Source organism: Sebastes umbrosus, chromosome 7, assembly GCF_015220745.1.
Source record: "Sebastes umbrosus isolate fSebUmb1 chromosome 7, fSebUmb1.pri, whole genome shotgun sequence".
Lineage (NCBI taxonomy): Eukaryota > Metazoa > Chordata > Actinopteri > Perciformes > Sebastidae > Sebastes > Sebastes umbrosus.
Window position 1 is genome coordinate 29,522,660 of NC_051275.1, and position 26,045 is coordinate 29,548,704.

A 26,045-nucleotide genomic window follows, 5' to 3' on the forward strand; every position below is an offset into this window, starting at 1 on the left:
TAACAGCTGAGACTATGTGAAAGGTTTTGCTCATTTTTGTTTTGCTATATGTTGTTTTCTGTGAGGAGGAGAAGCCAGAAAGCTGCCCTGAAATGACTCCTTGCATGCAGTGGGTCTGGTTGCCTGGAGAGCCGTGGTGGTGTATTGACTTTTTCAGCTGCTAGCGAGCATTTGTTTTCATCTTCTTATAAAGTGTGTCAGGGTTAGAATCAACATGTGATGCCCTTGCTCAAATCTTAAAATAAAGTCTGTTCTCTTGCCTGATATCGGACAGAACTGTCAACACGTTACACTCTGTCTCCATCTTCATCGGTAAAGGGCGGATTCAAGAGTCTGATCTGTTCTTGTTTAGCATAACTGAGCCATGAAGGCCACCAGTGGCAGTGAGACCTGAAATAACTGAAAAGATATTGAAGAGAAGGTCAGTGTGTGCAGATAAAGGATCGTTTAGTGATGAGCATTTTACATCTCAACTAGGTCAATCGGTTAAAATATTTAATTGCACATTTATTTATCTGTCCAAAATGTACCTTAAAAGGTGGATTTGTCAAGTATTTAATACTCTTATCAATGTGGGAGTGGGAAATATGCTGGTTAATGCAAATGTATATATATATATTTATTATTGGAGTGTCAGTGTGCCGAGTTGTCTATGACAGTTTTTCAAACTGCATGTGATTATCATAAAGTGGGCATGTCTGTAAAGGGGAGACTCGTGGGTACCCAGAGAACCCATTTTCATTCATATACTGTATCTTGAGGTCAGAGGTCAAGGGACCTTCCTTAGGTTTCCCAGTTTCATATGATACCAGAATCTTCACTGCTGCAACTAACTTTTGATTATTTTCTTGATTTAATGCTTAGTTGTTTGGTCAATAAAATGTCGGTAAATAGTGAAAAATGTTGATCAGTGTTTCCCAAAGCAAGAATTTTAAATTTTTATTCTTAAAAAATGACTCAAAACGATTATCAAAATAAAACTATTTTGAAAAATGTCTGAAAATATTTTTGAAAAATGTTGGGAAAAAAAGTATGAAAAATGTCTAAAAAGAAAGTTTGAAAAATGTTGGTAAAAAAAGTCTAAACAATGTCTGAAAAGGGTTAAAAAAAAAAAAAAGTCTGAAAAATGTCTGAAAACATTTTTGAAAAAAAAAGTTTGAAAAATGTTGAAAAAAGAAAAGTCTGAAAAAATGTCCGTAAAAAAAAGTCTGAAAAATGTCTGAAATTTTTTTTTGAAAAATGTTGGTAAAAAAAAGTCTAAAAAATGTCTGAAAAGGGTATAAAAAAAAAAGTCTGAAAAATGTCTGAAAACATTTTTGAAAAAAAGTTTGAAAAATGTTGAAAAAACAAAAGTCCATAAAAAAGTCTGAAAAATGTCTGAAAAAAAAGTTTGCAAATTGATGGGAAAAAAAAGTCTAAACAATGTCTGAAAAAGGTAAAAAACATTTGAAAAAAGTTTGAAAAATGTTGGAAAAAACAAAAGTATGAAAAAATGTCCGTAAAAATAAGACTGAAAAATGTCTGAAATTTTTTTTTGAAAAATGTTGTTAAAAAAAGTCTAAACAATGTCTGAAAAGGGTAAAAAAAAAAAAAAAAAAAAAAAAAGTCTGAAAAATGCCTGAAAAAAAAGTTTGAAAAATGTTGGGAAAAAAAAAGTCTGAAAAAATGTCCGTAAAAAAAAATGTCTGAAAACATTTTTGAAAAATGTTGGAAAAAAAAAGTCTGAAAAATGTCCGTAAAAAAAAAAATCAGAAAAATGCCTGAAAAAAATGTCTGGAAAAAAAAGTTTGAAAAATGTTGGGAAAAAAAAGTCTGAAAAAATGTCCGTAAAACAAATGTCTGAAAAATGTCTGAAAACATTTTTTTTAAAAATGTTGGGAAAAAAAGTATGAAAAATGTCTGAAAAAAAAGTTTGAAAAATGTTGGTAAAAAAAGTCTAAACAATGTCTGAAAAGGGTTAAAAAAAAAAAAAAAAAGTCTGAAAACATTTTTGAAAAAAAAAGTTTGAAAAATGTTGAAAAAACAAAAGTCTGAAAAATGTCTGAAATTTTTTTTTTAAAAATGTTGGTAAAAAAAAGTCTAAACAATGTCTGAAAAGGGTATAAAAAAAAGTCTGAAAAATGCCTGAAAAAAAAGTCTGAAAAAAAAAGTTTGAAAAATGTTAGTAAAAAAAGTCTAAACAATGTCTGAAAAGGGTAAAAAAAAAAAAAAAAAAAAAAAAGTCTGAAAAATGTCTGAAAACATTTTTGTAAAAAAGTTTGAAAAATGTTGAAAAAACAAAAGTCTGAAACAATGTCCATAAAAAAAGTCTGAAAAATGTCTGAAAAAAAAGTTTGCAAATTGTTGGGAAAAAAAAGTCTAAACAATGTCTGAAAAAGGTAAAAAAACATTTGAAAAAAGTTTGAAAAAACAAAAGTATGAAAAAATGTCCGTAAAAATAAGTCTGAAAAATGTCTGAAATTTTTTTTTGAAAAATGTTGTTAAAAAAAGTCTAAACAATGTCTGAAAAGGGTAAAAAAACAAAACAAAAAAAAGTCTGAAAAATGCCTGAAAAAAAAGTTTGAAAAATGTTGGGAAAAAAAAAGTCTGAAAAAATGTCCGTAAAAAAAAAATGTCTGAAAACATTTTTGAAAAATGTCCGTAAAAAAAAGAAATCTGAAAAATGCCTGAAAAAAATGTTTGGAAAAAAAAGTCTGAAAAAATGTCCGTAAAAAAAAAAGTCTGATTTGATTCATTAAATAGTTGACAACTAATCAATTAATCGTTGCAGCTTTACTAGATTTTGTCATTCGTGTATGTTATTGTCTTAACCTTGATGCAGGGAATACTGACTTTATAGCTAATTCACACGTGTCTCTGGATGTATGAAAAGTAAAGCACGTGGACCTCCTCATATTTGAGAATGAAGCTACTTTCTTTTCTCATTTTCTCTTGCAAGCAGGCAAAAATAACCCTGAATATATTTCTTGCCATCTCCGCTCTCACGACGGAGGAGAAGAAAAATCAATGGTTCTTCCCTGAGTGGGTGCAAACTCACAACAACCCACGTCTAGAACAAAGAAACAGACGACAGGCGGAAATGCAGCACGGTGGAAAATAACTTTAATAAAACTCCTATGAAAACAAAAACCAGCAAAACAATAAAAGCCTGTACATTTGACAATATCCAGTGTCTGAGACTGTTGAAGGCTAGTGGTGCGAAGTACAGCTGCATCACACATAAACCGACAGAGAGAAACCATTATAGGCTTAGGCCTGGGCCTAAGGTTTCATATAATAAGATATGGTTCATATACTCGGATATTGCACGAAGATCAAACACAGATGCAGATGCTGAGGAGCACCGTATGTGGAAACGAGGAAGTAGCTTTGCATCGCAGTGTAATGTCCCTACTGATAAACCCCGCCCACACCGGCCCAAGACTCCGCCCACACCTGCTCGTATAAAAACAAATAAAAAGAGAGCGGCACATATTTTCACATTCAATTCAGACACAGATAATAATTAAAAACACAATATGAACAATGAAATTACCAAACAGATGCTTTTTGTTTTGGTCCTAACATGTTAAAAGCATTATTCCTCGGAGAGTTCATTCGTCGTGGTCGCTACTAGCATGAGCGGGATGGCGCCTTTAAAGGCCGACATCCTTTTAGACTTTAAGACAAGTTGGCTAGTGATAACTCACACTTTGTCCAATAATGCTCTTGATTTGAAAATCTTTGAAAGAAACATTGTCATTTCAAAATAAAAAAAACAAAAAAATAAAGTGTTTAGTTCATTAAAAGACTCGTCTGTGTCTTTCTGAAAACATTCCAGTGTTCAAATGAACTGAGATTCAAACCGTGGACCATCCTTTTCTCTAATCTTTCATCATTATTTCCCTCTGTGGACTCGTAAAGTAGTCTGGCACATAGACGTCTCTGGATAAATTCTTAAATGGCAAAAGAAAACTCATTAAAAAATACAATCTTCCCGCAGTTTTGAGGCACACTTTGAGGCAGCGGGAGCGAGGGTGTTAAGATGCACTTCCTGTGGCCGTTGTGCACATTGTTTTAAGACATGGGGGTCAGACGTTTTCCGGTCCCGCCCTTTTCCACACCCATCTGTTATCTCCGCCGTACTTAAAGCAGTTTTGGGGCGTGGTCAAACCATGCGCCCTGTCAGAGTCCATACACGCCGAGTTTCAAGTCCGTCTGACATAATTCATCCACTGCAGAACATGATTTTTGCTGCCAGCCCGCTCCGTAGGGACAGCTCATTATTTTGTGTGGGCAGAGTGGGCGCTTCAGTTCCCTTCCTTTGGCTGTGTGCTCCATCAGCTGTCGCTGTGCAAACTTGCATTGACTTTACCCACCATGATTCCACAGAAATGTCACAAGACCATGAATATATTCAGGAGGCACCGAGCCAGAGTGCTGCAAGGCGAGGAGGGATGCAGTAAGTTAAGGGTGCAGCGTAGCTGAACTGTTTGGGAGAGTATTTACAGTATCTGGGGGGGGAATCTGCTCGTGTTTGGTTGATGTTCTGCTAGATTCCCTTCTTTAATTCAGGGTGGCGGTCACCCCGTCACACCTTTCCCCTCCCGCACACTCACACACACACTCCTTCACCGTGTCCTCTCGGCCCTGGTACCCCCGGCCTTTGAGGGATCTCAGCTGCTCTAGGAGCGGTTGTCTTTGGCCACGTTGTGGGCCATCCAGTTGACTTTGGTTGTCCAGCTCTCTCTCAGGGCCTCGTCGAACTTCTGGCGGAACTGCTTCAGCGCATCGTCGTCGGTTTTACCCAGAGCCAGAGAGTCCTGAGGAGGGAGGGAGTGAAGGAGAGGAGGAGGAGGAGGAGGAGGAGGAGGATTAATCGTGACGAAGTTGATGCAATGGACACAGAATGTGTTAAATATTTGCAGCTAGCTGCTAATAAAATACAGTGGAAACCGCTTACATGGATCTAAAAGCTTGAGACAGAATCATTCCTATACAAATACTCTTTAAATCGGACATGGGACTAATGTTAGATGAATTTGTTTGTTTTGATTTTTACTTTACTCTCTGAGAAACTCTCTGAGATTTAAGGTGATTTAAACGTTCAAACATCACAGTCAAAGGAACAATAAGCAAAACCCATTTTTGAGTGGAGAGAGACTTTTAAAAACAACATTTTGACACTACAAAGTTGTACCGAGTACTAAGACTCCATGAGTCTACATGGTATGTAATCTAACGTGAGGTTTGTTTAGGTGAACTTCATAACTATTAATAAATATATGTTCTGTTTCTTCTCCCCCACATCTTTTCTCTCTGGAGGAGTTGAGTTGTCAAACAAGACAAAGCTGAAGAGACGCACAAAATAAACATACTGAAGATGTCCTGTGATAAGATTCGCTAGTGGTTTAAAAAATCTGTCGTTGCTGAGAAATCATGAGTTTATGAGGTGTAGATTTTTACGTGAGGTGCTGATTATCAGCTTTCTTTCACACTGATTGACATTTTACATGTATAAAAACTGTGTGTGTGTGTGTGTGTGTGTGTGTGTGTGATACCTTTAAGTACTGGATGTCTTTGACCGAGGTGAGCTCAGGCAGTCCAGCAGTCAGCATGAGGGCAAACAGTGTGATGAAGAGGTTCCCGTTCTTCCTCAAGACCAGATAGGCTTCCTCACAGTACTGACGGAAACTACAAGACCAACAAAGACACACTTTAGTATTTCTGAAATAATACAGTAAAGTGTCAACGGTTATTTAGATTCATAATGATGGGCATTGTGAAGGAATTTTCTGGCAATTCCTCTTTCCTTGGTCGGGAGGTCAGAGTGTTTCTCAGAGGGTCCCTCTGTTGACATTATTGGGTTTGATTCCCGTCTAGTGGAACCACCGTTATCTGTACAGCTGTGTCTGTAGTAGGGACCATAGAGCCAGTCGCTGGGGCAACCAGGGTCAGAGATGCCGGAGGAACCGAGCAAGTCAAAACATGATAAGGGTAAGATACTGAGCACCAGGGAGGAAGGGCAGAGTTGTGAGGCCTTCACGCAGAGAGCACCTCAACGGTGGAGACCTGACAATTGCTCCTTGATCAAGCTTCAATAAACCTTCTGTGTAACACATCAACAGCTCCGGGGCCTCTTCCTTCCTATTGAGTTAACTCCGCCCGCAGCCGGAGAGAGCAGAGGAGACACCGGCACCGGTCGGTAACGAGAGGGTAACGTAACTCTCTGCAGAGCTCCGTCACTTCACAAGACACGGGAAAGCTCTGTTGGTCTGGAGGAACTGCAGCATTTATTTCTGCACAAACGTCCCCTGTGCATTCACTAGATATTCTCAGAGCTAAACTAACTCTTCTGCAGTGTGGAGTGAGCGCGCGTTCACGTCTAGAGGTGGAGCGAGACAGCGAGGACGCGCGCGCATTCTGAGTGAAGGAGAGCAGGCAGCGGAGACGAGGCTCCAGCCACACGCGAGCGCGCATGTGTGGCGACCCGCTACATTTATACACTTAAAAAGTTACAAATAGTCCCTTTAATACACAGTTATAGTGAATTATAACAGAGAACTTTTGTCCTCAGTGAAACTTGCTGGGAGATGTTCATCAGTGCCTGAGCTTCTATTGCCAGCTGCTGGTGTGAGATGGTACTGCACTAACTCACTTATGCAACCAGTGGTTTGTCCATACTAAACATACCCCTACTTTCTGCGTTCTTGTTTTGCTCTCCCAGCAAATAAACACAAACAAAAACAGATATAAATGTCGGCTTTTGTCTTTTCTAAAACAGCTCATATACTTGTTTGTGTCTTTATGTTATAAAGATCTTGATTCATCCTTTTTATGCTTATATAACCTCTTTGGTTTTCTTTACCAAGTAAAATATTCAAGTCCTGTGAAAAATATTGTTGGGTATCTCTTTTATGGCCCAAACAAAGGCATATATATCCATCAATCTGGTCACACAGTTCAATTAATTTAATGGCAACACAATCAACTGTGTGAAATTACTATAACTATGATATTTCTAATTGAATTGTATGATAAAAGGTAGCAGTTTTAATTTGGATTTACTTCCGAATGAGTAGATTCCATTAGGAATACATATATAATATATATATGTAAACAGAGAGATTATCATTTGATAAAAATCTAAAATTTTATACATAAAGAATTTATGCCCTCAATGTCAATTTCCCCCGCTGGTATCAAAAATCAAGTTAGAAATTCCAGTATCGTGACAACACTATTTCAATGTAAGACACTTTTTATTTTATTTTATTATTTTCTTTCCTTTTACCTTATTATTCACTATTTATATTCTATTGATTATATGTGAGTCTTTGCTTTGGCAACATGTTTGACCCATAAGAAGGAGAGAGAGAGATAAAAGAGGAACAAACCTGCCAAACTTCTCTGTGTATCCCGTCTTGCCCTGCTGTATGACGTGGATGAAGTCGTGCGTGAGGATGAATGGTACGCGCTCCCTCTTGATGCCAAACTTGGACTTGAAGTTGCCCAGGATGTGGCCGAAGTCTATGTGGAAGAGCTGACAGACGAGAGGGCCAATCAGTGAGCATCGTGAAACCAGACTGCATGTTTATACAGATAAAAAAACACAATAGTTTGTCCAACCTGTCCGGTGCTGCGGACCATGATGTTGTCACTGTGGCGGTCTCCAATGCCCAGGACGTAGGTGGCTACACAGTAGCCTGCACACGACAGAGTGAACTCCTCGATGGCTCGTTCAAGAGCATCGCTGTCGATACGAAACATACGCAGGACACATTTAAGCACTTTTATTTCTCTTGATTCTCTTCTAAGCTGTAACGCATCATGTTGATGCTCAACATGCAGCTACTTAAAGGTTCATTTAATCATCGTCTTACCCAGTGTTCCTCTCTTTGAGCCAGTTGAGCAGAGCGTCCTTGTTGAAGGCGGCGGCTGCTGCCACGTTGCTGCTGGTCAGCTGGATGTTGGCAATTGTGTCCGCTGATGAGACGACCTCGATCAGCCCTGCCCGGTCACCTGTCGCTAGGCAACCATACGGTACGATTCTGCATAGGTAGAGATAGAGAAGCAAAGTGCTTAAAGAGATCAACTGGAATATCAACAACATGTGGCAGGAATAACAACTCAGGTGTAAACTTTTTTAAAGCAGCAAAAAAATGCTCAAAACCATAGAATTAAAAAATTCCAGTCTATAATGTATATAGTATATCAACATAGAATTGAATTGAATAGATCGGCCCCATTGTCACAGACACCCGATCCAGCTGTTTGAGTCAGTATCGGCCCGATGTCTGATCCAGTATCTGTATAGTTGCATCCCTAACCTACTGTAATAAATATCAGATGTAGTAGAACCGATTTTTGTTAAATATATTTCAACATACAAATGAAAACAGTCCCCAAAAACAACCCAAATATCTGTGCCACACAAAAAGCAATAATCTGATTTGGGTCATTTGGCCAGGCAGTGCAAATGTAGATCCAGTTCCAGTCTTATGTATTCATGAGGTTAAGATGCCGTGGCTTATGTGATATATGTCAGACAGTATATAATATCATACGGTTAACCTGGAGTTGAGCCAGATGGGAACGTTGTGGCGAAGCACATGCGGTGATTACATGACGGCGTGCAGGTCAGCCAGATGACACATTTTCTACTCAATTCACTTTAACTTTTTCTTTCTTTCCCCAAAGATGGCAGCAGGTCTTCGTTTAGCAGGATGCAGAATGACGTGACATCTTCCCCCTTCCTTACTGACAAAGTGTCCCAGAGTCTCATCTATCAGACACCATGAACCCATCGCTCAATTTCTAGATTTCATTTGCAGTTTGACTAATGGAGACCAAATGCCAGATTTTACTCTACTTGATGGGTGTTGAGTTTAAATAAAGAAAAATGACTGCAGATAGTCGACAAGTGAGGATATGTGTGCGGTGAAATAAATCAGCAAGAAATCACAGAACAAACTCACATCCACCACATCATAGTGGTTTCATTACATTGTCCCTCCCTTCATTCACAATGTCCCATCGCTGTGTTCGAACTCTGAACCCACGTCCCTGTAATCTGAAGCTCAACTGTCAAAACAACCCTCTCCACTGCTCAGCTCCAGATGTGTCGGCGTATGACGAAGGGAGAAAAAGGGGATTGTAAAAGTGCGAAAGTGTGGATTTGATTAGGATGTAATGCAGATATCGTATGTGTGTGTGTGTGTGTGTGTGTGTGTGTGGATGTCTAGGGTGTAAAAGGGTCAGAGGTCAAACTAGCATGGGGTAATTTAGTGTCTCCCCTCCTCTGCTGCGACCCACCAGAGCTTCCCCTTCCCTACAGAGAGCAGGAACAAACAAGCTCCACAAAGTCTGTCTGTTTAGGCACAAAAAACTCACCTGAGGTCCAGATTAGCCTCCTTCCATAGCAGATCCATTAACCTCAAAATCTGGAGGGTCAACATGTCTTGCCTTAGGTCTAGGAAAAGGGAAAAGAGTTCTCTTAATGTGGTATTTTGGAGGGATTTTTTTATTATTTTTTATCTATTCTCAAGCTGTAAAAAATGGTTAAAGATGGAAAGTGATTTCAATCCCTCATCATCATGACCTTGCAGTATCTCAACCTCTCCTCCTCCTCCTCCTCCCACCCTCTTTTCTCTTTCATACCTTCCTTCCCAAACCTCCCTCCACCCTGTTTTTTGATTTCTCCTACCATCTCCATTCTTGAAGATGATTCCCAGCGTGTCTCCCCCCAGCAGCTTGTTGTTGTAAACAATCCAGAGTGGCTTCATCTTAGAGTCCATGTACCGACACTTCTCCACACTGATGGGAGAATGAGAGAGAGAGAGAGAGAGAGAGAGAGAGACAAGAGAATGATGCATCGTGAAATAGAGGAGAAAAAGCTTAACCGGATCTGAAACAGTATCGTCTTACTTCATGCCAGACAGCAGGACGTTGGGGTTTAGAGGAGAGTGAAGGTCTGACAGAGTCTCTGAGTAGCCACTCTGCCTCAGACAAGTCATCATGGCCTCCTTGGTCAACATCGCCTCCTTGGTCTTACTTCGAGCGTTCTTGATGGTTCCCAGCTTAATTAGCTCGTTCACTGACTTTAGCTTACTCAGGGCTTCCACCTGGTATGGTCAAAACAAGGGACATGCAACAGAAACAGTTGTGGATGTTGGAGCAATATTTCATAATTTCTTATACCAACAAAACCTAGGAATGATTCATCCCTGTTGGAGACAACTGAGCTCATTCGGGTACTTATCCATAGTCAGTGTATTACCTACCGTAGATGACGTTCGGCACGCCTCCAGTTTGGAGAAGCAGACAGTTGGCGCACAGAACCAAAGCAGTGTACTGCTGTGGACGGGGGAGGCAGCAAAACGTGTTTTAGACACCTAAAAAACTCTATATATCAGTTTAAGTGTACGCTATACTTAGAATGTTTTTCGCTGGTGTGCCTTGCTGTGAGACAGCTTTACAGTCTATGTTTCCAATGGGGAACTGAAGCGTTATCTATGCTCTCGACAAAGCAGCCAGACTCCATAATTTTACCTTGCAGAACACAGGAGTTGCTGGTCTTGCTGCTGGTGGCTTTGAAGAGAGCATAGATGGATACAACGGCTTCAGTTCCCCGTCAGAAAGGTCTGTCTGACAGCAAGGTAAAGCGGCGAAAATATTCTAAATATAGCGTACGCTTAAACTGATATTGTTTTGTTTTAGGTGGGTCTTTCTTTTAGGTGGTTAAAATACGTTTTGCTGCCGGTCCCGTCCACAGCAGTACATTACTTTGTTTCCGTGTGGTAACTCCCGTCTGCTGCTCCAAACTGGGGGCGTGCCGACCGTCATCTACTGTAGGTAATACACCGACTATGAATAAGTACCTCATACAACCCCACTTCAAAACACCACGAACTATCCCTTTAAAAGACTATGTCAGCATTGTCTTCCAAACAGGAACGTGGCCAGAGAAATGATGAGGAAGTAGGAGGAAACGCCCACGGGGGTGACTGTCGGAATGAACACTGTAGAGGGCAAAGGTCAGAGGGCAGGAGGGTGATGCTGCTGTCGCTGTGACGGGCTAAAAATACCATAAATCTAGTCCTGCCGGGGTTTGACAATAGACCAGAGCTATTCTGGTTCTTGAGTAAGGACCGGTAGAGTAAAAGTCTGAAGCGTAGCTATGGAACTGAGGAACGGGATGTAGTCGCTTAAGGCAAAAAGAGGCAAACTGTGAGATGTGCATGAGACAAGAGGTAAAACTGATTTTTTTTGTGTGTGTGTTACCTGTTTCTTTAGAACCTCAATATGAGGGATGCTGCCTCTACAGTAGGCTTCCAGCATGAGGGCAAACTGGACTGAAACAGCTGGCATGTGGATCTCCGACCTGCAGAGGGCAGCAGAGCAGCCACAATCAGAAGAGAAACCTCATGACTCAACTGTAGCCCTCATTTCATACGATCTCATTCCCTTTCTTTCCAATGCGAAACTACACGTGTGCACACATGTATATACACACACGTGTCCGTACACACCGTAGGTGCCAGAAGAGGAAGTGTCCTATCTTGCGGTTCCCCTGGGCGCGCTCCAGCAGGAAGTGGGTGAGGGCGCAGTCATAATAGGGCTCATAACGCAACACCTGTACCAACTGTAGCAAGTACTGAGACAGCTCCTCGTCACTGGAGAGGGGAGAGAGGAGGGAGGAGCGTGAGAAGAGACAGCACACAGCACTATCGACTGACATTCATTCACAAATATAGTGATTTATAATAAAATAAAACAGCAAGGGAATGCAGAGGCGTAACTATGATATAGACATTAGGGGGGTCCCAATGAGATTCCTCCCCCAGAAATAAAAAAAAAAATGTTTTATGTTATCATGCTGTTTAGCTAAGTGTATAAAGAACAGTGTACGATGTAAAGTCATCTGAAACTATATAGGTATAGGTTAAAATAAGGAAAATAAATAGGAAATAATGAGGCGGATCAGTTGACAGAGTTCATAAAATGATATATTTAACAAAGCCAATGTTCTACTGTATATTGGGGGAGGGGGCAGATTGGTATTTTCTTAGTATTGCGGGGGGCACGACCCCACAGAAGAATGCGTGGTTACGCCCTAGAGGAAATGTAAGAGTGTACAAGATTACAGTGGATGATTTATGAATGTAAGAGCTTGAATATGAGACGAAGACAAACAGAGAAGGATCCACTGGATTATATAAAAATGTTTGTGTGGGTGGTTACACATGTTTACCTCATGTCACGCAGACAGCCCACAGCATATTCTCTGACATACTGGTCCGGGTAGTTGAAGTCCAGAAGCTCCAGAGCGTCTCTCGGACTCAGTTTGGGCCAGATCTGAAGCAGTGCCTGGAGCTGAGACACACACAGACAGATACCCAGACGTTTAATCAGAGTTACATACATATACAGTCCTTGTGTAGCTCAGTGAATAGAACTTTTATTATGAATGTTTGATTAGCCTTGGGATCAGCCACATGGCTCTTACAGTAATAATAATAATTGTGTTCACGGATTTCTTTTCTGTGAATAAATTTAAGTTGATCAGGAGTGAAATTAATACTTTATGTTTAGATGGCTTCTGATGGTGCACTGAAGCGACCGCTCCAAAGTAAACGTGCTGTGATTGACCGGTCTCTGCTTTACAAACACTGAAGTGGTTTCAGCCAGGCAGCAGCAGTGTCTCTCCACAAGTAGCATGCAGGTGTGATGTAACCAAACGATCTCTACGTAGAGCAGTTGGTTCATTACCGAGCCCAATTTCAGTTGAATTTAACTTTAAGAAGGCATGCTAATTTCATGAAAAGAATGTCAATTATGGTTCGAAACAATATTTGAAATATTTTCTATTCTAAGGCTGGTTAAGTAAAACCTGATAGTGATGGTAGTCTTCTGTCAATTTAAGGTATTTAAATGAAATAAAACTATTTTGTTCTCAAAGTTGGATGTATATAACTTTGCAGCTGGATTATCACATTTGAGAGAATCGCAAATGACACAGTTCTCTCAGACTTCTCTCAGATTTTTTTACATGAAAAGCTCAAAGAATCGCAGGGAGAGGAGCGACTTAACTATAAAACTTACAAGTACTGTTCGGCTCATACAGATAATGTCACATGCAAAGTACACTAGGGCTGTCCTCGACCAAAGAAATTCTTAGTCGACTAAAACTCATACAATTTTGTTGATTAATCGATAAGTTGATTTAATCGGCAGGTCTGTAAAACTGAGTTTTTCACAAAGAATCACACAAAAGCACCACTTTAAATCTTGTGTTTACCAGAGATGTGCTCATAAGTTTCTTAGAAATAAGTCATTCAGGATGAAAAAAAGCATAAAAACGACTAAAGAAATCTTAGTTAAGACCAAAACGACAGATTAGTCGACTAATTAATGAAGAGGGGGCAGCTGTAAAAAAGCACTGTAACAATGTTAAAAAACAGTAAACTACTTTTACTTTCATGTATGCATCGTACACTGAAAAGAAGTGTCCCATTAAAACGCATAAACAGTGATGGCTAACCTGGGCCATGTCCTCATGTTTGCTCCACTTGACGGAGAGTAGCAGCTTGGGCAGCGACTGAGGGAAATTCTCTCTGCAGTCGTAGCGTAGTGTCCAGATCAGATCCTTCTCGTTTTCACACAGCTGAGAGAGCGGGTCACGCTCCATGATCTCCTTCAGCTCTATGTGGAACTTCTTACCCCCACGACCCTGAGAGAAATAATGAGGAAGAAAGAATGGTTAGAAGAGGATGAAGAAGAGGTAGAGGGTATAAATCAGAAATCAATAGACTCCAAAGTTTGCACTGGCTGCCGATTTGTTTTAGGATTGATTTTAAGATTTTACTTTTAAAGCCCCAGAATATATATATCTGAGCTGTTGTCCGTTTACCAACCAGAGCGCAGTCTGAGATCCTCAGGCAAGAACCTGCTGACTGTTCCCACATCAAGCTTAAAAACTAAAGGGGACCGAGCATTTGATTGATTATTGTTGTGTTTTATGTGTCTGTTGTAAAGCCCTTTGTAACATGAGTTTTGATAAGTGCTATATAAATATACTTTTGTATTATAGAGGAGAGAAAGAGGTGAGAGGAGGATGAAGGAGATTGGAAGAGGAGCCAGGACGACGAGGCGCAGCGACTGTAAAGAACCACAAGATGGGAGCAAAGCATCCAGCAATTTCTACATCAACTGCCTTGAATGCAACTCATCCCACTCCACAAACCAAGGCCTAACATTGTCTCTGTTTAAAACAAGCTGTATGGTTCAAAAGGAAGGGACACATACAAACTTCCTTTACAGAGGAATAATATTACACAAACTGTGTAAACTGATGCACAAATTGAGATACAGTAAACAATAAACAGAGTTGTAGTCTTTGCTAATCCCTTGTTTCACACACACACCTCACATTAAAGTGGTGCGTTCAGGCATGCCCTCCACATAACACAGGATTACGTAACCGGCTGCAACACGCCCAGGAGTGGGTTTATAGTTGAGGGGTGGTGAGGAAGGAAAACGTACAACAAGTAATCTGATTAAAGTCTCTAGTTTTGAAGGGAACTGAAATATTTTCGCAGCTACACCCTGCCAAAGTGATAACAATGGGTTTCCAGGGAAACTAGCAGCGAGAGATTACACTATACTGGTGGTGTGTGACTGTTAAAAGTGTGTGTGAGGGGGAGAGGCAGAGAGAAATGATGCTGCATTCGTTACATGCCGACTTCAAATATGTGTCTTTATTTTACCCCTGTATGTATTCTGAATGCATGATTCTCTCCTTACTGTACATGAACTCACCATGGGTACGCTGTCACTTGCTCCAGCGATCTCTGCAGCTTTTTCCAGTATCTGCAAGAAAACGTAAGTGAGCACCGTATGAGTGAAGACACTGATGGAGCGCATTAGGCAGGCCGAGCACGTCCTGATCCTCTCGTGCTAACAGCCACCACTTCATCATAATCACTAGGTACTGTTATGAAGAGAAGCACTAAGGCACTGCAATGTCAACTGCAGTCAAACATAGTCATGTTGGCATGTTTGAGTGCATGGCTGAAGATTATTTGTTCATGTTTATCACAAATTTATATCTTATCCGCTGGTTTCTATGAATGGGACTGAGCACAATGACTGCCAGCTGTCTGACCTTGTCGAAGGGAGGGAAGATGATGGACTGTGACGAGTACTCTGGGAAGTTGATGTGCAGCGCTGTAGCGTTCTCAGTGTACGGGTTGGTCTGAATGGTTCCTATGGGGTTCAGCATCTCTTCAAGTTCATCTGAGTAAGACACACAAAGACACATATTAAGTCACATGCATTAGAAGAAGCTCATCTTACCCTAGTTTAATTGGATTAGAAGCAGGGATGGGCATACAGTACTTGAGTATTCAATTTGAACATCAGTATAAGTTCAACGTATAGAGTAGTCACTTTTTTTTTGCTTTGTAAAAAAGCCCATATAATAAATAAGGCTGTCAAAGTTAACACGATAATAACGCGTTAACGCAAGTTTGTTTTAATGCCACTAATTTCTTTAACGCATTAACGCAACTTGAAATGTTATGATTGTAGCGGGCTCAGTTTAAAAGCTAGAGTGAAGATACTGGCATCATATGAAACTAGAAAACCTGAGGAATCCATTGGTATCAACCATGTCATACTAGCTTGTTGTGAAGGAGGCTAAATAACGCTCCAAACTTGCACAACATTTTGGTGAGGAAATACGGGCATGGTCATTTTCAAAGGGGTCCCCAACAACTACGAGAGTGGAGAAGATGTAGGAGGAAAGCGTGTTGAAGTTGAGGGCTGGTCTGCAAAGTGCTGACAAGGTAGCTATTACTACGGACTCGTTTTTTTTTTTTGTGAGTTATAATTATTTAATGCATGTACTCTAATATGGAACTTAAAATGCCCATCCCTAATTAGTAGATATGATAAATATACCAGGAAAGGAAGACCAGCAGTGCAGGATGATGTCTCCAGTCTTCAGCTGGCCTTTGTAGTCAAACACCATAGTGTTGACCCAAGCTATCGGGTAGTGCTGCATCACACAGAGAAAAAAAAAGTTAAATTAATCATTCATCAATGATCTAATAAAGATGGTGTACATGTGTGGAAACTGAAGAAGCCTTTATTACTTTTTAGGCTCATATTTGACCCAATGCAAACTGCAGAGAGTGCAGCTTCAAGCCTGATTCTTACCACTTTCCCTGCCTTGCGGATGGTCTGGTACTTGTTTATGTGAGCGTTTTTGGTGGACTTCTGCTTCTTGACCTTATCCATGACGGCGTAGATGGCAAAGCAGAGGCGGGTCATGCGCGGAAGGTCAGAGACGGAGAGGTCGAACTCCAGCGTGCTCTCTTTCCACGTGTGGTCTGAGCGCCCGCAGCTCTCGCTGCTCACCGCCGGCTTGCAGAGCAGCTCCGTGCCGTGGAAGAGCCCTGCCCTCACCTGGACCTAGGCGGGAGGGAGGGGGGTATGGCATCATTTTTTTTTATATCTTGTGTTAAATTTACTTATTCACAAGCTAGCCTGCTTCAAATCCAACTTGCTTTGAAACTCAACATGCACATTAAAAGTCTTTCATGACATCTTTACATGACCATAGTTTTAGCTGTGCGTTGCTACTATAAGTGTGAACAACTGTGCATGCAGATTTTAAGCGTTTAGTGACATATTAACAGGAATATAAATGACATGTTTTATGGATATAGCTAAAGCGAGAGTTTACCTTGGCAGTCTCCTCCGCGTTCACCTTGCTGCCATTCACTAGGACTATCTTAAACGGGGTAGGCACTTTCCACACACACGTCTTTTCTTGCTGCAGAGAGAAGGTGAGAAGAGAAAGAGAGGCTTGCGATGAGTGAGCAGTATTAGCATAATGTACTGTTTGTACTTCACAACACAGCGCTTCTTCACAACCTCCAGTTCCCCGCACACACACACACACACATAAAAAACACAAACAATGTGGGAGGTCAGGCAGGTCACTCTGATGTCAAGCCAAGTGGATTTGCGAGGGTCAGCAGTCAGCAGGGAAAAAAACAGCATCACATGACACCTAGAGTCCATGAACATGACTAACTAGCACACTTCCTGCTGTTTGCTGCCTCGGTCTTTGTGTGTGGATGTGTGTGTTTAAATGTTTGTGTGAGCAGGATGGTGTGTGTTATCTATCTTGTCAGATAAAAGATTACATTTGTCTATTAGCTCCATGTATGTATTGTATCCTCACAAAAACACCCCGTCCTTCTGTTCTCTTCTGTTGCTTTTTTTTTCTTTTTCTTTTGGACCTATTGTCGGTCAGATTTCCTACAGCACAACAACATCCAATAACAGGCTCCTCTCCTGAAAATAAATCTCACATCCTGTCACATACAACCACACTTCTATGGTAAGCTTATTACAGTCTGACCAGAGTCTCTTCTGTCTCCTCCAATCTGCCTCCATCACATTGCACTGCTATATACTGTAGTTTATTTGTATTATACTTAAAACAGTTACCAAGTGCTAAAGAAAATGACAGATACATAAAGCATTAGATATACACAATCAGATTAAATTAGAATAGCTAAAACCGTAATCATTATCAACAAATCACAGATTCCATCCTAAGGAAGGGCCAGGCCATACTGGACTGTCCTGATCACCCTCTGCAGGAGGAGTTTAAGCTCCTATCTTCGGGCCGTAGATACAGACTTCCTGCTCAGAGGACAAAAAGATACAAATATCTTTTGTTTGTCATGTTATCTAAGCACCTAAGCACATTATGAATTTTTTTTTTGCACTGTCTTCATTTGAAGTGATCTCGCTTTTGTACCGTTTGTCCTTGTGATCATTCTAGATTGTTGCATTTATTGTCGCGATATACCGGTATTGATGATAACCGTGATATTTAAAATAATTATTTGTATGTGTTAATAATACACATATGATAATATTGTGTAAAGAACCCAGCAGCTTTAATAGCGCACACCTAGAAGCCACTGTTGTAAATACAACTGGGGTCAAGAAATGTAATAGCCACTTCATGGCGTTACCACGGTGTTGCACACAGTCTTGGAAAGGGAGGAGTGAGTCACTGTCCCCTTAAAAGTTATCAGTAAAATTTCCGAATCAATTCTATTTGATCGTTAGAATATGTAGTCACTACAGGGAAACCAAAATTGGTGAAACCTGATCTTTTTTCTTAATCCCAGTTAAGCCCTTAGCAGGTGAATCTTCAGCGTGCTGTAAACAGACGAGGTGTTACAGTAGTCTCGTCAGGAGGTGATGAAGGCTTCAATAACAGCTTTTCAGTGTGATGTGGAGAGAAAGAAAGGTGTAGTCTGACATATTTCTGTGTTGGTGAAAACAAGATTGAGCAAGTGGGGTTACAGAGAGGGAAAGTAGACCAAGTTTAGAGCTGAAATGATTAGTCAATTAATCCATTATTAATTGGCAACAATTTTGACCGATTACTGGTTTAAGTCAAAAACGCATACCACATGATCACAACTGATTGAATATTTTGGGGTTTTGCAGTATTGGTCAGACAAAACAAGACACTTAAAAGGCATGACTTTGGGACACTTTCACGACATTTGGACATTTGAAATGAAAATAGTTATTAGTTTCAGCCCTGCCCAACTTTCTGGACAATATGTTCATTTATCCAGGGCTTCATGGAAGACATAAGGGTACCAGCTCACCTAAGATGGAGAAGCATGTATTATTATATTCAATTATTATTATTATTATTATTATTATTATTAATAATAACAATAATAATAATAATAATAATAATAATAATTATTATTATTATTATTATTAATAATAACAATAATAATAATAATAATAATAATTATTATTATTATTATTAAAAATATGTTTTGGGTATTTTCACCTCACTTACTGCATCTGGACATATTTTTTCAGTAGGCCTGAATAAATCATAAATCATGATACACAACGATTGTGACATTTTGTAATTCCTTGAGTTATTTTGTCCAGTGAGTATCACTCTGTACTCATCAAAGAAATGTGGAAGTGATGTAAAACTGGCGGCTGTGTTTACTGTAAACCGACCAAAATGTTTAATCATAAGGAGGTGACAGTAAGAACAAGTTATGAAGAAACCGTTTTAACCCTGTTATGATGTAATAAATAATAATAAAGTTAAGTTTCATATAATGATTCACACCTGTGATATTTACAGACTTTCCAAACCACACATGACCAGCCATCAACAGTCAGCATGACATTGGGCAATTAAACCGCAGGAGACTCGCTAACGAAGGCCAATTAAATTCAACCTGACATTTAAAATGTGGATGCACACATCGGGGAGTGATGTCATTGTGCACCTGCAGCAACAGCAGCAGCAGCGAGGAGCTAGCAATGTTTTCTGACAACGTGGCAAATCCTGGCACGGCAGTGCAGGCTTGTTCCGACGCACTCAGAGCGCCGGCTCATAAAAGACAGGTGGCAGCTGCCAAGTACATGTTTACTCGGTAAACCTCCACACCTGCCTCATTCAGTGCAGGTGAGTCAATCATCAATGGAGCTTTTACTATTTTGGTGGAACAAGGACACTTACTCAGTAAACACTGGCGGATATTAAGTGATTGTTATCTAGAGTACATGAGAACATTTTCATATGTGCATCAGTTTAGTCCTAATGACGCCAAATAATCACCGGTCAAATTTACACACTTAAAGGAGAAGTTTTGAAGTGAGGTTGTATGAGGTACTTATGAAAATATTCTGAATATAGCTACCACTAAAATGGATATTGATTTTTGTGGTGAGCCTTTCTTTTAGGTTGCTAAAATACGTTTTGCTGCCGGCCCCATCCACAGCAGTACATTGCTTTGCTTCTGTGCGGTAACTCCTGTCTGTTTCTCCAAACTGGGGGCGTGTCGACCGTCATCTACTGTAGGTAATACACTGACTATGGATAAATACCTCATACAACCCCACTTCAAAAAAACTGAACTATTCCTTTAAGTGACATACATCTGTGACTGACAATTAATTCAACAACATTAATAATAGTATTTGAAAAAGAATTCCAGCAAGCGAAAATGAAAACATTTGTTTGACTTCACTTTAGCCACTAAAAACTCTGAAAACAACAGCAGATGTTGAATAGACAGGATCCACCGCAACACAGAAGTGAGAAGTACAGTCATTCACACAGCCAGACATTACTGGACTAACCCTTCTCTTGGGAGGTAGTGGTAAAGGTGGGTTGGAGGACTTGCGGGAAACCACAGCTCCGATGGCAGAGATTTCCTTGTCAAACATGCCCTTGACGGTGCTGGTGTGGACCAGGGTGAGGTGTGGAGGCTCCTTGGCTTGCATGCATGTACGGATGTACTGCAAACAAGACAGGACAGGACAGGAAATCTTTTTAGCTATGACCATATTTAAGCCCAATCACAGAAGCTAGATCCCTTTTTCTATGGTTGTGCTGTATGTTAAAGTTGAACTTTCATGTTGTTCACTTCAATCAGGACACAAACATTAACAGTAAAGTGTGCAGAAGCATTACTTTATTAGAAATAAAAGTGGCTTTACAGAAAGAACCAACTAAAGTACTTTTAGGATAGAGAATTTACAAGCCATAACAAGTGAAATTTATGCATAGTTTGTCAGCAGACTTGATCAAATTAACATGCAAGGGTGCACACAGGCAGGAACCCATCCCATTTCAAATACTTTGGTATTATAGTTGATTTAAATAAATGTCAAAAAAGAACCAACCAAACTAAGCGTACTGCCTTGACGCTACGATTGTCCTACACAACAGCGTCGAGCTGAACTCATAACACTGTTGGATCCACAGACAAACACACACTCAATGTGTTTTCATGATACCTGTCTGATAATAAAGGCCTCCTGGACTTCACAGAAACCCACGAGTAACAGGTTCCCTGTACTTTCCATGAGACAAGACATTATCATATTCTCTCTCTCAGAATTTAGCTCAAAAATAGATTGACTGTTGCCATTAAATGTCTTATTTTTTTTGTATGCTAATGTTAAACTGTCCATATAACTTTAATTACATATCTCTCTGCATACAATGGTTGCTTGCCTGCATGCTAATGTATGCTTTACCTGCTTTGACCCATCCATCCTACTGTACTTCCTGCAAAAAATTGTAATCTTGCTGCTTTTTATGCTTGGTGCCTTCATTGTGTGGCATAATTTTGTAAATAGTTTATTAACAGCTCTTTCCATTGCAACTAAAAACTGGGCAAATAACTAAAACGCTTAGTAAAAAAAACACTGAGCTTCAATATAAGGATAGCAAAGAGAATGATGGGACTACTGTACACACTTTCCTAAGGTGTGTCATCTCATTTACAGTGATCCATAACAAAGTAAATGCCAGCGTCTGGCATGAGCTGGCCGAGGATCGTGTTTTTTTTATGTGCCTGATGCCCACGTAGCCATAATGTTGTTTCTTTTCTAAAAAACAAGCTACACAAACATGCATACTGTAAACACACAGTCCATGATCCGCATCGCTCGGAAGATATTATTGTTGAGCCATCAGCCTGTTCATTTTAGTTTATATCTAAACTTTTCCCAGTCAGACGTGACAGCGCCTCTTCTCTGTAACTGTCACATTAATATATAACACTATATGACTTTCTCAGACCGAGAACAGCGGTGCTAACCATGCAGTAGATATTTAGAACACAACAATGAAAGAAATCTGCTATTTATGGATATGAAATTGACACAAGAGGTGACACATCTAGGTCATTCACCTGAGGGAGTTTACTGTGTAGCGATTGTACTGACCTTGTACTGAATCAGGGGCTGGTCTCCACAGAGGAACTCCAGACAGTGGCTGACCCTCAGGACGTACTGACCCCGCCACGCCTCCTCCTCAGGCCCGTGGGTGGTCAGCCACTTCTTCACGGCCATCTCCATCAGCTCAGACGGGATGCAGGATGACGACACCTTCAGACTGGCCGAGTCCTGCAAGACAAGACAGGAAAACAGAGACTGATTCAAGTGTTTATAGACAGATGTCTAGATGAGATGAATACAGAGAAAAGCAAAGGGAGGAATAAGAGATTGATGGACGTGAACAGACAGGGCTCGTCGCACCCAACAATGTAATAATTGCCTGAAAATGTAATAAAATTTGCACTCCAAAATTTAATAAAACCGAATAATGCAATAACTTGAGCAATAATGTAATAAAATGTCCTGACTGAGGGGCGACCTCTATCTCACCCAGTAGAGCGTGTGCCCCGTGTACGTTGAGTCTGATATTGTAATAACATTTTACCGATAATGTAAAACCTTTCAGGTGGGTCTTTTTGTTTGTTTGTCAAAACTGATGATGTAATCATTTTGACGGATAATGTCGGATAATAGCCTACTGAAAACACCAACATGTGACACTTATTTCATGTTTGGAAATATAAACTAGGGCTGCCCAAAGTGGGGTCCGCAGGCCAAAGTTTGCCCACCATAAGGTTTGATTCGGCCCGCCAGATGTTTCTAGTGAAAAACAAATATGAATTAAAAAATATATAATATAAATAGCTGTTTTTTTGTGAGGTAAAAATGCTCTTCAAATATGTATAATACCAAATTATTAATTAGCTTTCATAATCTGAGCATGGCGGGGCAGAGTGACGCTTTGTGCAGGAAGTAAGTTTGGGGCGAGTGAGGTAAGAAAACAAAGGAGAAGCAGAGACAGTAGCACACAGACAAAAGGCATTTCAATTAAGGGAATTTAGGATCATAATACCATTCTGCATACAATACAATACAATACAAGGTGACAAAAGCTGCAGAAGATGGTCAACGTTACACAAGCGAGCGATGAAGGCAAAACAGTTGATTCAATCTCCATCGAATGTTCTTTTTCATTTTGACTCTTCTTTGCCTCGTCTGATCTTGTGAAATTTCTGCATTCGAAAAGGGTTTCAAAACTTTCAAATCAAACTTGAAAAGAAGACAAAAAGTTGACTTCAATACTTAAAAGTTTAACCTTTTTGACTTTTACTACATTGCGCCACCACAAGAGTATGATGGGGGGTTATCTAGTTTTAAAGGGAGGCCTGAACAAAAGTGTTTGAGAACCACTGCATTAACTAAAGTATAATATCTGGGTACTTTTTACACCTCTGGTGATTTATTTCCTGATGAGGCAAAGTTAGTAGTAATTAAATGATGCAACTGCTGAGCGCCTGAACGGTAAAAATGTTTTTAAAATATCAGTCATGGGGACCTTTTATTACATTATTGGTTGATTTATTACATTATTGGGTTTTATTACATTTTCATAAGGTTAACTGCAAATTTAATTAAATTTTCAGCTGTTATTACTTTGGCCTTATTTGACCCACTTTATCATGCTATGCGCAGGATGCAGCGTTGGTATATTTTAATGTTCAAGACCATTCTTGGCAGGCAACCCATGTACATACTGTATGGTCTACTACTCATTACTGGGTGCTAAAGGTCGCTCACACTTCTTCTTACAGCTCAAAAAAGATTCTCTGTCTAAGCAACACACATACTCACTGAGTTCATATACAAGTGGGACTTGTGTGTGTTTGTGGCTGAATAAGCTGCAACAGACTGAGCACTAAAACGCGTGAACATGCATGTGTGAGTCCTCCACATGTTGCCACAGCCTGTTCGAATACGCCACACTGAGGCTCGCTGCTTCATCCTATTTATAGCTCAGCACTGACCTGATACCTGAGATGGAATTTTAATTTCCTGGAGGTTTAATAAAAATGTCACTCATTAATAATTAACAACAGAAAAAGGCCATGGCTACACAGTACATTATGGTGGAACTAGAAAAACCAACAGCACAGATATCCTGAAAGTACTTCAGCATTTTGAACATTATTTTCGGAAGTTGAAGATAAGATTTGGATGCTAATGCAGTGAGGGACTAAGAGAACAAGGCCGGGGTTAACCACTGTATTACGTAATCCTAATGATGAAAGCACGCCTCACACTGAACCTTGGTCATATTCACCTGAGAACAATAAACGACACCAGCACACTTCCTGTCTGTCTTTAATGTGGCTTATTGCGTCTGACCTCCCGAATAAGACTTCCTGCCAATGTCCACCTGAGCGCGGTGGCACAGATGGCCTGTCTTTGTGCATGTGTGTGTCTGTGATGTTGATCAAAGCTGATATACACACACACACACGGGTCTGGAGGGACACGACCATCTGTTTTATAATTAAATAACATTATTTCTATAACAGAAGAAAAGAGAAAGACAGAGATGGGAGGAGACAGTCAGAGAAGGAAAGAGAGGTTCATTTTAATCAGTGCTTCGGTCCCTTGAGCTGCCATGCTAATGTGAGCGTCTGACCGGGTGGATGGCATAATTTCGCTGATGGTTTTGACCCACTTAAAGTGTTGTCACATGACTTGCTAGTTGGGCTCGGTCACATGACTATTGTGGAGCTGCCAACTGTGAGCAGAAAGAGAGGCTGAGCTACAGTGCATGTGCCTGCGCTGGTGGAGTCACATGGCTACTCTTGCTGCTCAAACAAGGTGGTTTTGTCTGCTGTGGTGGTGCAGTAAGTCACACTGTTATTCTGAGCTCATTATGTATGTAGAGTTGTTGTACAGGCAGCACGTTATGGGTCTGGCTAATGGATTTATCAATGGTCTCCTCTAGTTCAATCAGAAAAAGGATGACGAATGCCTAGTTCACACTGAACGACTTTAGCCCTGATTTTCCACTCACAGATAGTATTTGGAGCTCCTGGACAAAAGCCCCAGATCAGAGGCAAGTCAGCGGTCGAGCACTATGTGTGAACTGTCCAAAGACGTGAGCCAAGAGGCTAGCCAGTGCTCATAATTAAGGATGTCCCATTGTCCCATTGTCCCGGGGACAATAAAAATAGCAGCTGGGACACAGATAAAGTTTCTGAGACAATTCTGGGACAGTAGAGAAACAAGTTTTTTTTACCAAGAGAGTTAAACCACGCTCACATTTAAAACAGACTTTTCAAACTGCTTCACAGTTTAGAATAAAATGGAAAGTTTATTGACACTATTTAAATTTTTATTTAGGTTTTTTTGCACAGCAGTTTGCAGTGATGCATTTATTGATCAAACAGTTCAAACAATAACTCAACCAATGACTTAAAGAATAATAAAAAACTGATTGTGGCCAAACACCTACAGTATGCTGCTTTCAATGTTTTATTCAGATATAAGTGCAGGGAACAACTAGCAGAACTTAATAAATAATTTATAATAAATCTATATTTATTATGTAGAATGAAAAAAATAACTTTAATTTGGGACACTGGTTGTTAAGTCTGGGACAGTTGAAAGTAGCATTGGGGACTGTTGTGGGACACGGAGGAAAAAAGTTAATGTCGAGCCCTCGGTGTATCGAAGACGCATTCCAGATATCTATCATAAATATCTGGACCTGTCGGGAAGCTACAGCCAATGAGAGCACGAGACACGGGTTGAGGGGAAACCTGGTGGACCAAAGTTGTTGTTGCACCTAGGGTGTTGGGTGTTTGCATGAATAAACACAAATACATAACACAGTGACTGATCCAACGCTACATAGGGGAAATAGTAAAGACGTGTGGAAACAGGCTATTATATGAACATGTGTGCCAACAACAACATCAACAATCTGGGATTCCTCCCAGTGAAAGATGTTGTAGTGTGTGACTTCCTGTCGCCGGTCAGTCATGTAATGTGAAAACCACAAAGACTTAAAGACTCCCGATTACAAGACAACGAGTTGTGTAGTGTGAACAGTACAACGATCTGACCACTTCGAAAGTCTTGTAGTGTGAACTTAAAATGAATACAGACAAGTAAATAAATTAGCCATTATACTCAGTAACCGCCACCAAAAAGTACAAGTATGCCTCCCGGCATAATGTGATCTAGCCAAGTGCCGTTTGCCGTAAACATTAAACTTAACGTCATTAAACAAGGGGCCTATTATGTCTAATTCATTCATTTTAAAGAGTTTACTGTCTCTGTGCAATTAACTGTAATGCAAATATATTTAAGCTCTAATA

The 26,045-nt window shown here is 40.1% G+C and overlaps 1 protein-coding gene across 2 annotated transcripts in view; it reads right to left on the bottom strand.

Moving 5' to 3' along the window:
- Nucleotides 1-3,080: 3,080 nt before the first annotated feature.
- The window catches only part of pik3cb (phosphatidylinositol-4,5-bisphosphate 3-kinase, catalytic subunit beta), a 63,819-nt gene continuing 40,854 nt past the window's right edge, over nt 3,081-26,045 (bottom strand). For both annotated transcript variants that reach the window (XM_037776099.1, XM_037776100.1), the window contains 19 exons: nt 21,796-21,975; nt 20,200-20,358; nt 16,730-16,819; nt 16,201-16,455; nt 15,943-16,039; nt 15,146-15,276; nt 14,800-14,850; nt 13,523-13,711; nt 12,233-12,354; nt 11,511-11,654; nt 11,263-11,362; nt 9,907-10,103; nt 9,686-9,795; nt 9,373-9,451; nt 7,863-8,030; nt 7,609-7,732; nt 7,377-7,522; nt 5,541-5,673; nt 3,081-4,802 (listed from right to left, as the gene is read on the bottom strand). In XM_037776099.1, coding sequence (XP_037632027.1) covers nt 4,665-4,802; nt 5,541-5,673; nt 7,377-7,522; nt 7,609-7,732; nt 7,863-8,030; nt 9,373-9,451; nt 9,686-9,795; nt 9,907-10,103; nt 11,263-11,362; nt 11,511-11,654; nt 12,233-12,354; nt 13,523-13,711; nt 14,800-14,850; nt 15,146-15,276; nt 15,943-16,039; nt 16,201-16,455; nt 16,730-16,819; nt 20,200-20,358; nt 21,796-21,975 — 2,613 coding nt within the window. In that variant the 3' untranslated portion in view covers nt 3,081-4,664. The remainder of the gene's footprint in view (nt 4,803-5,540; nt 5,674-7,376; nt 7,523-7,608; nt 7,733-7,862; nt 8,031-9,372; nt 9,452-9,685; nt 9,796-9,906; nt 10,104-11,262; nt 11,363-11,510; nt 11,655-12,232; nt 12,355-13,522; nt 13,712-14,799; nt 14,851-15,145; nt 15,277-15,942; nt 16,040-16,200; nt 16,456-16,729; nt 16,820-20,199; nt 20,359-21,795; nt 21,976-26,045) is intronic.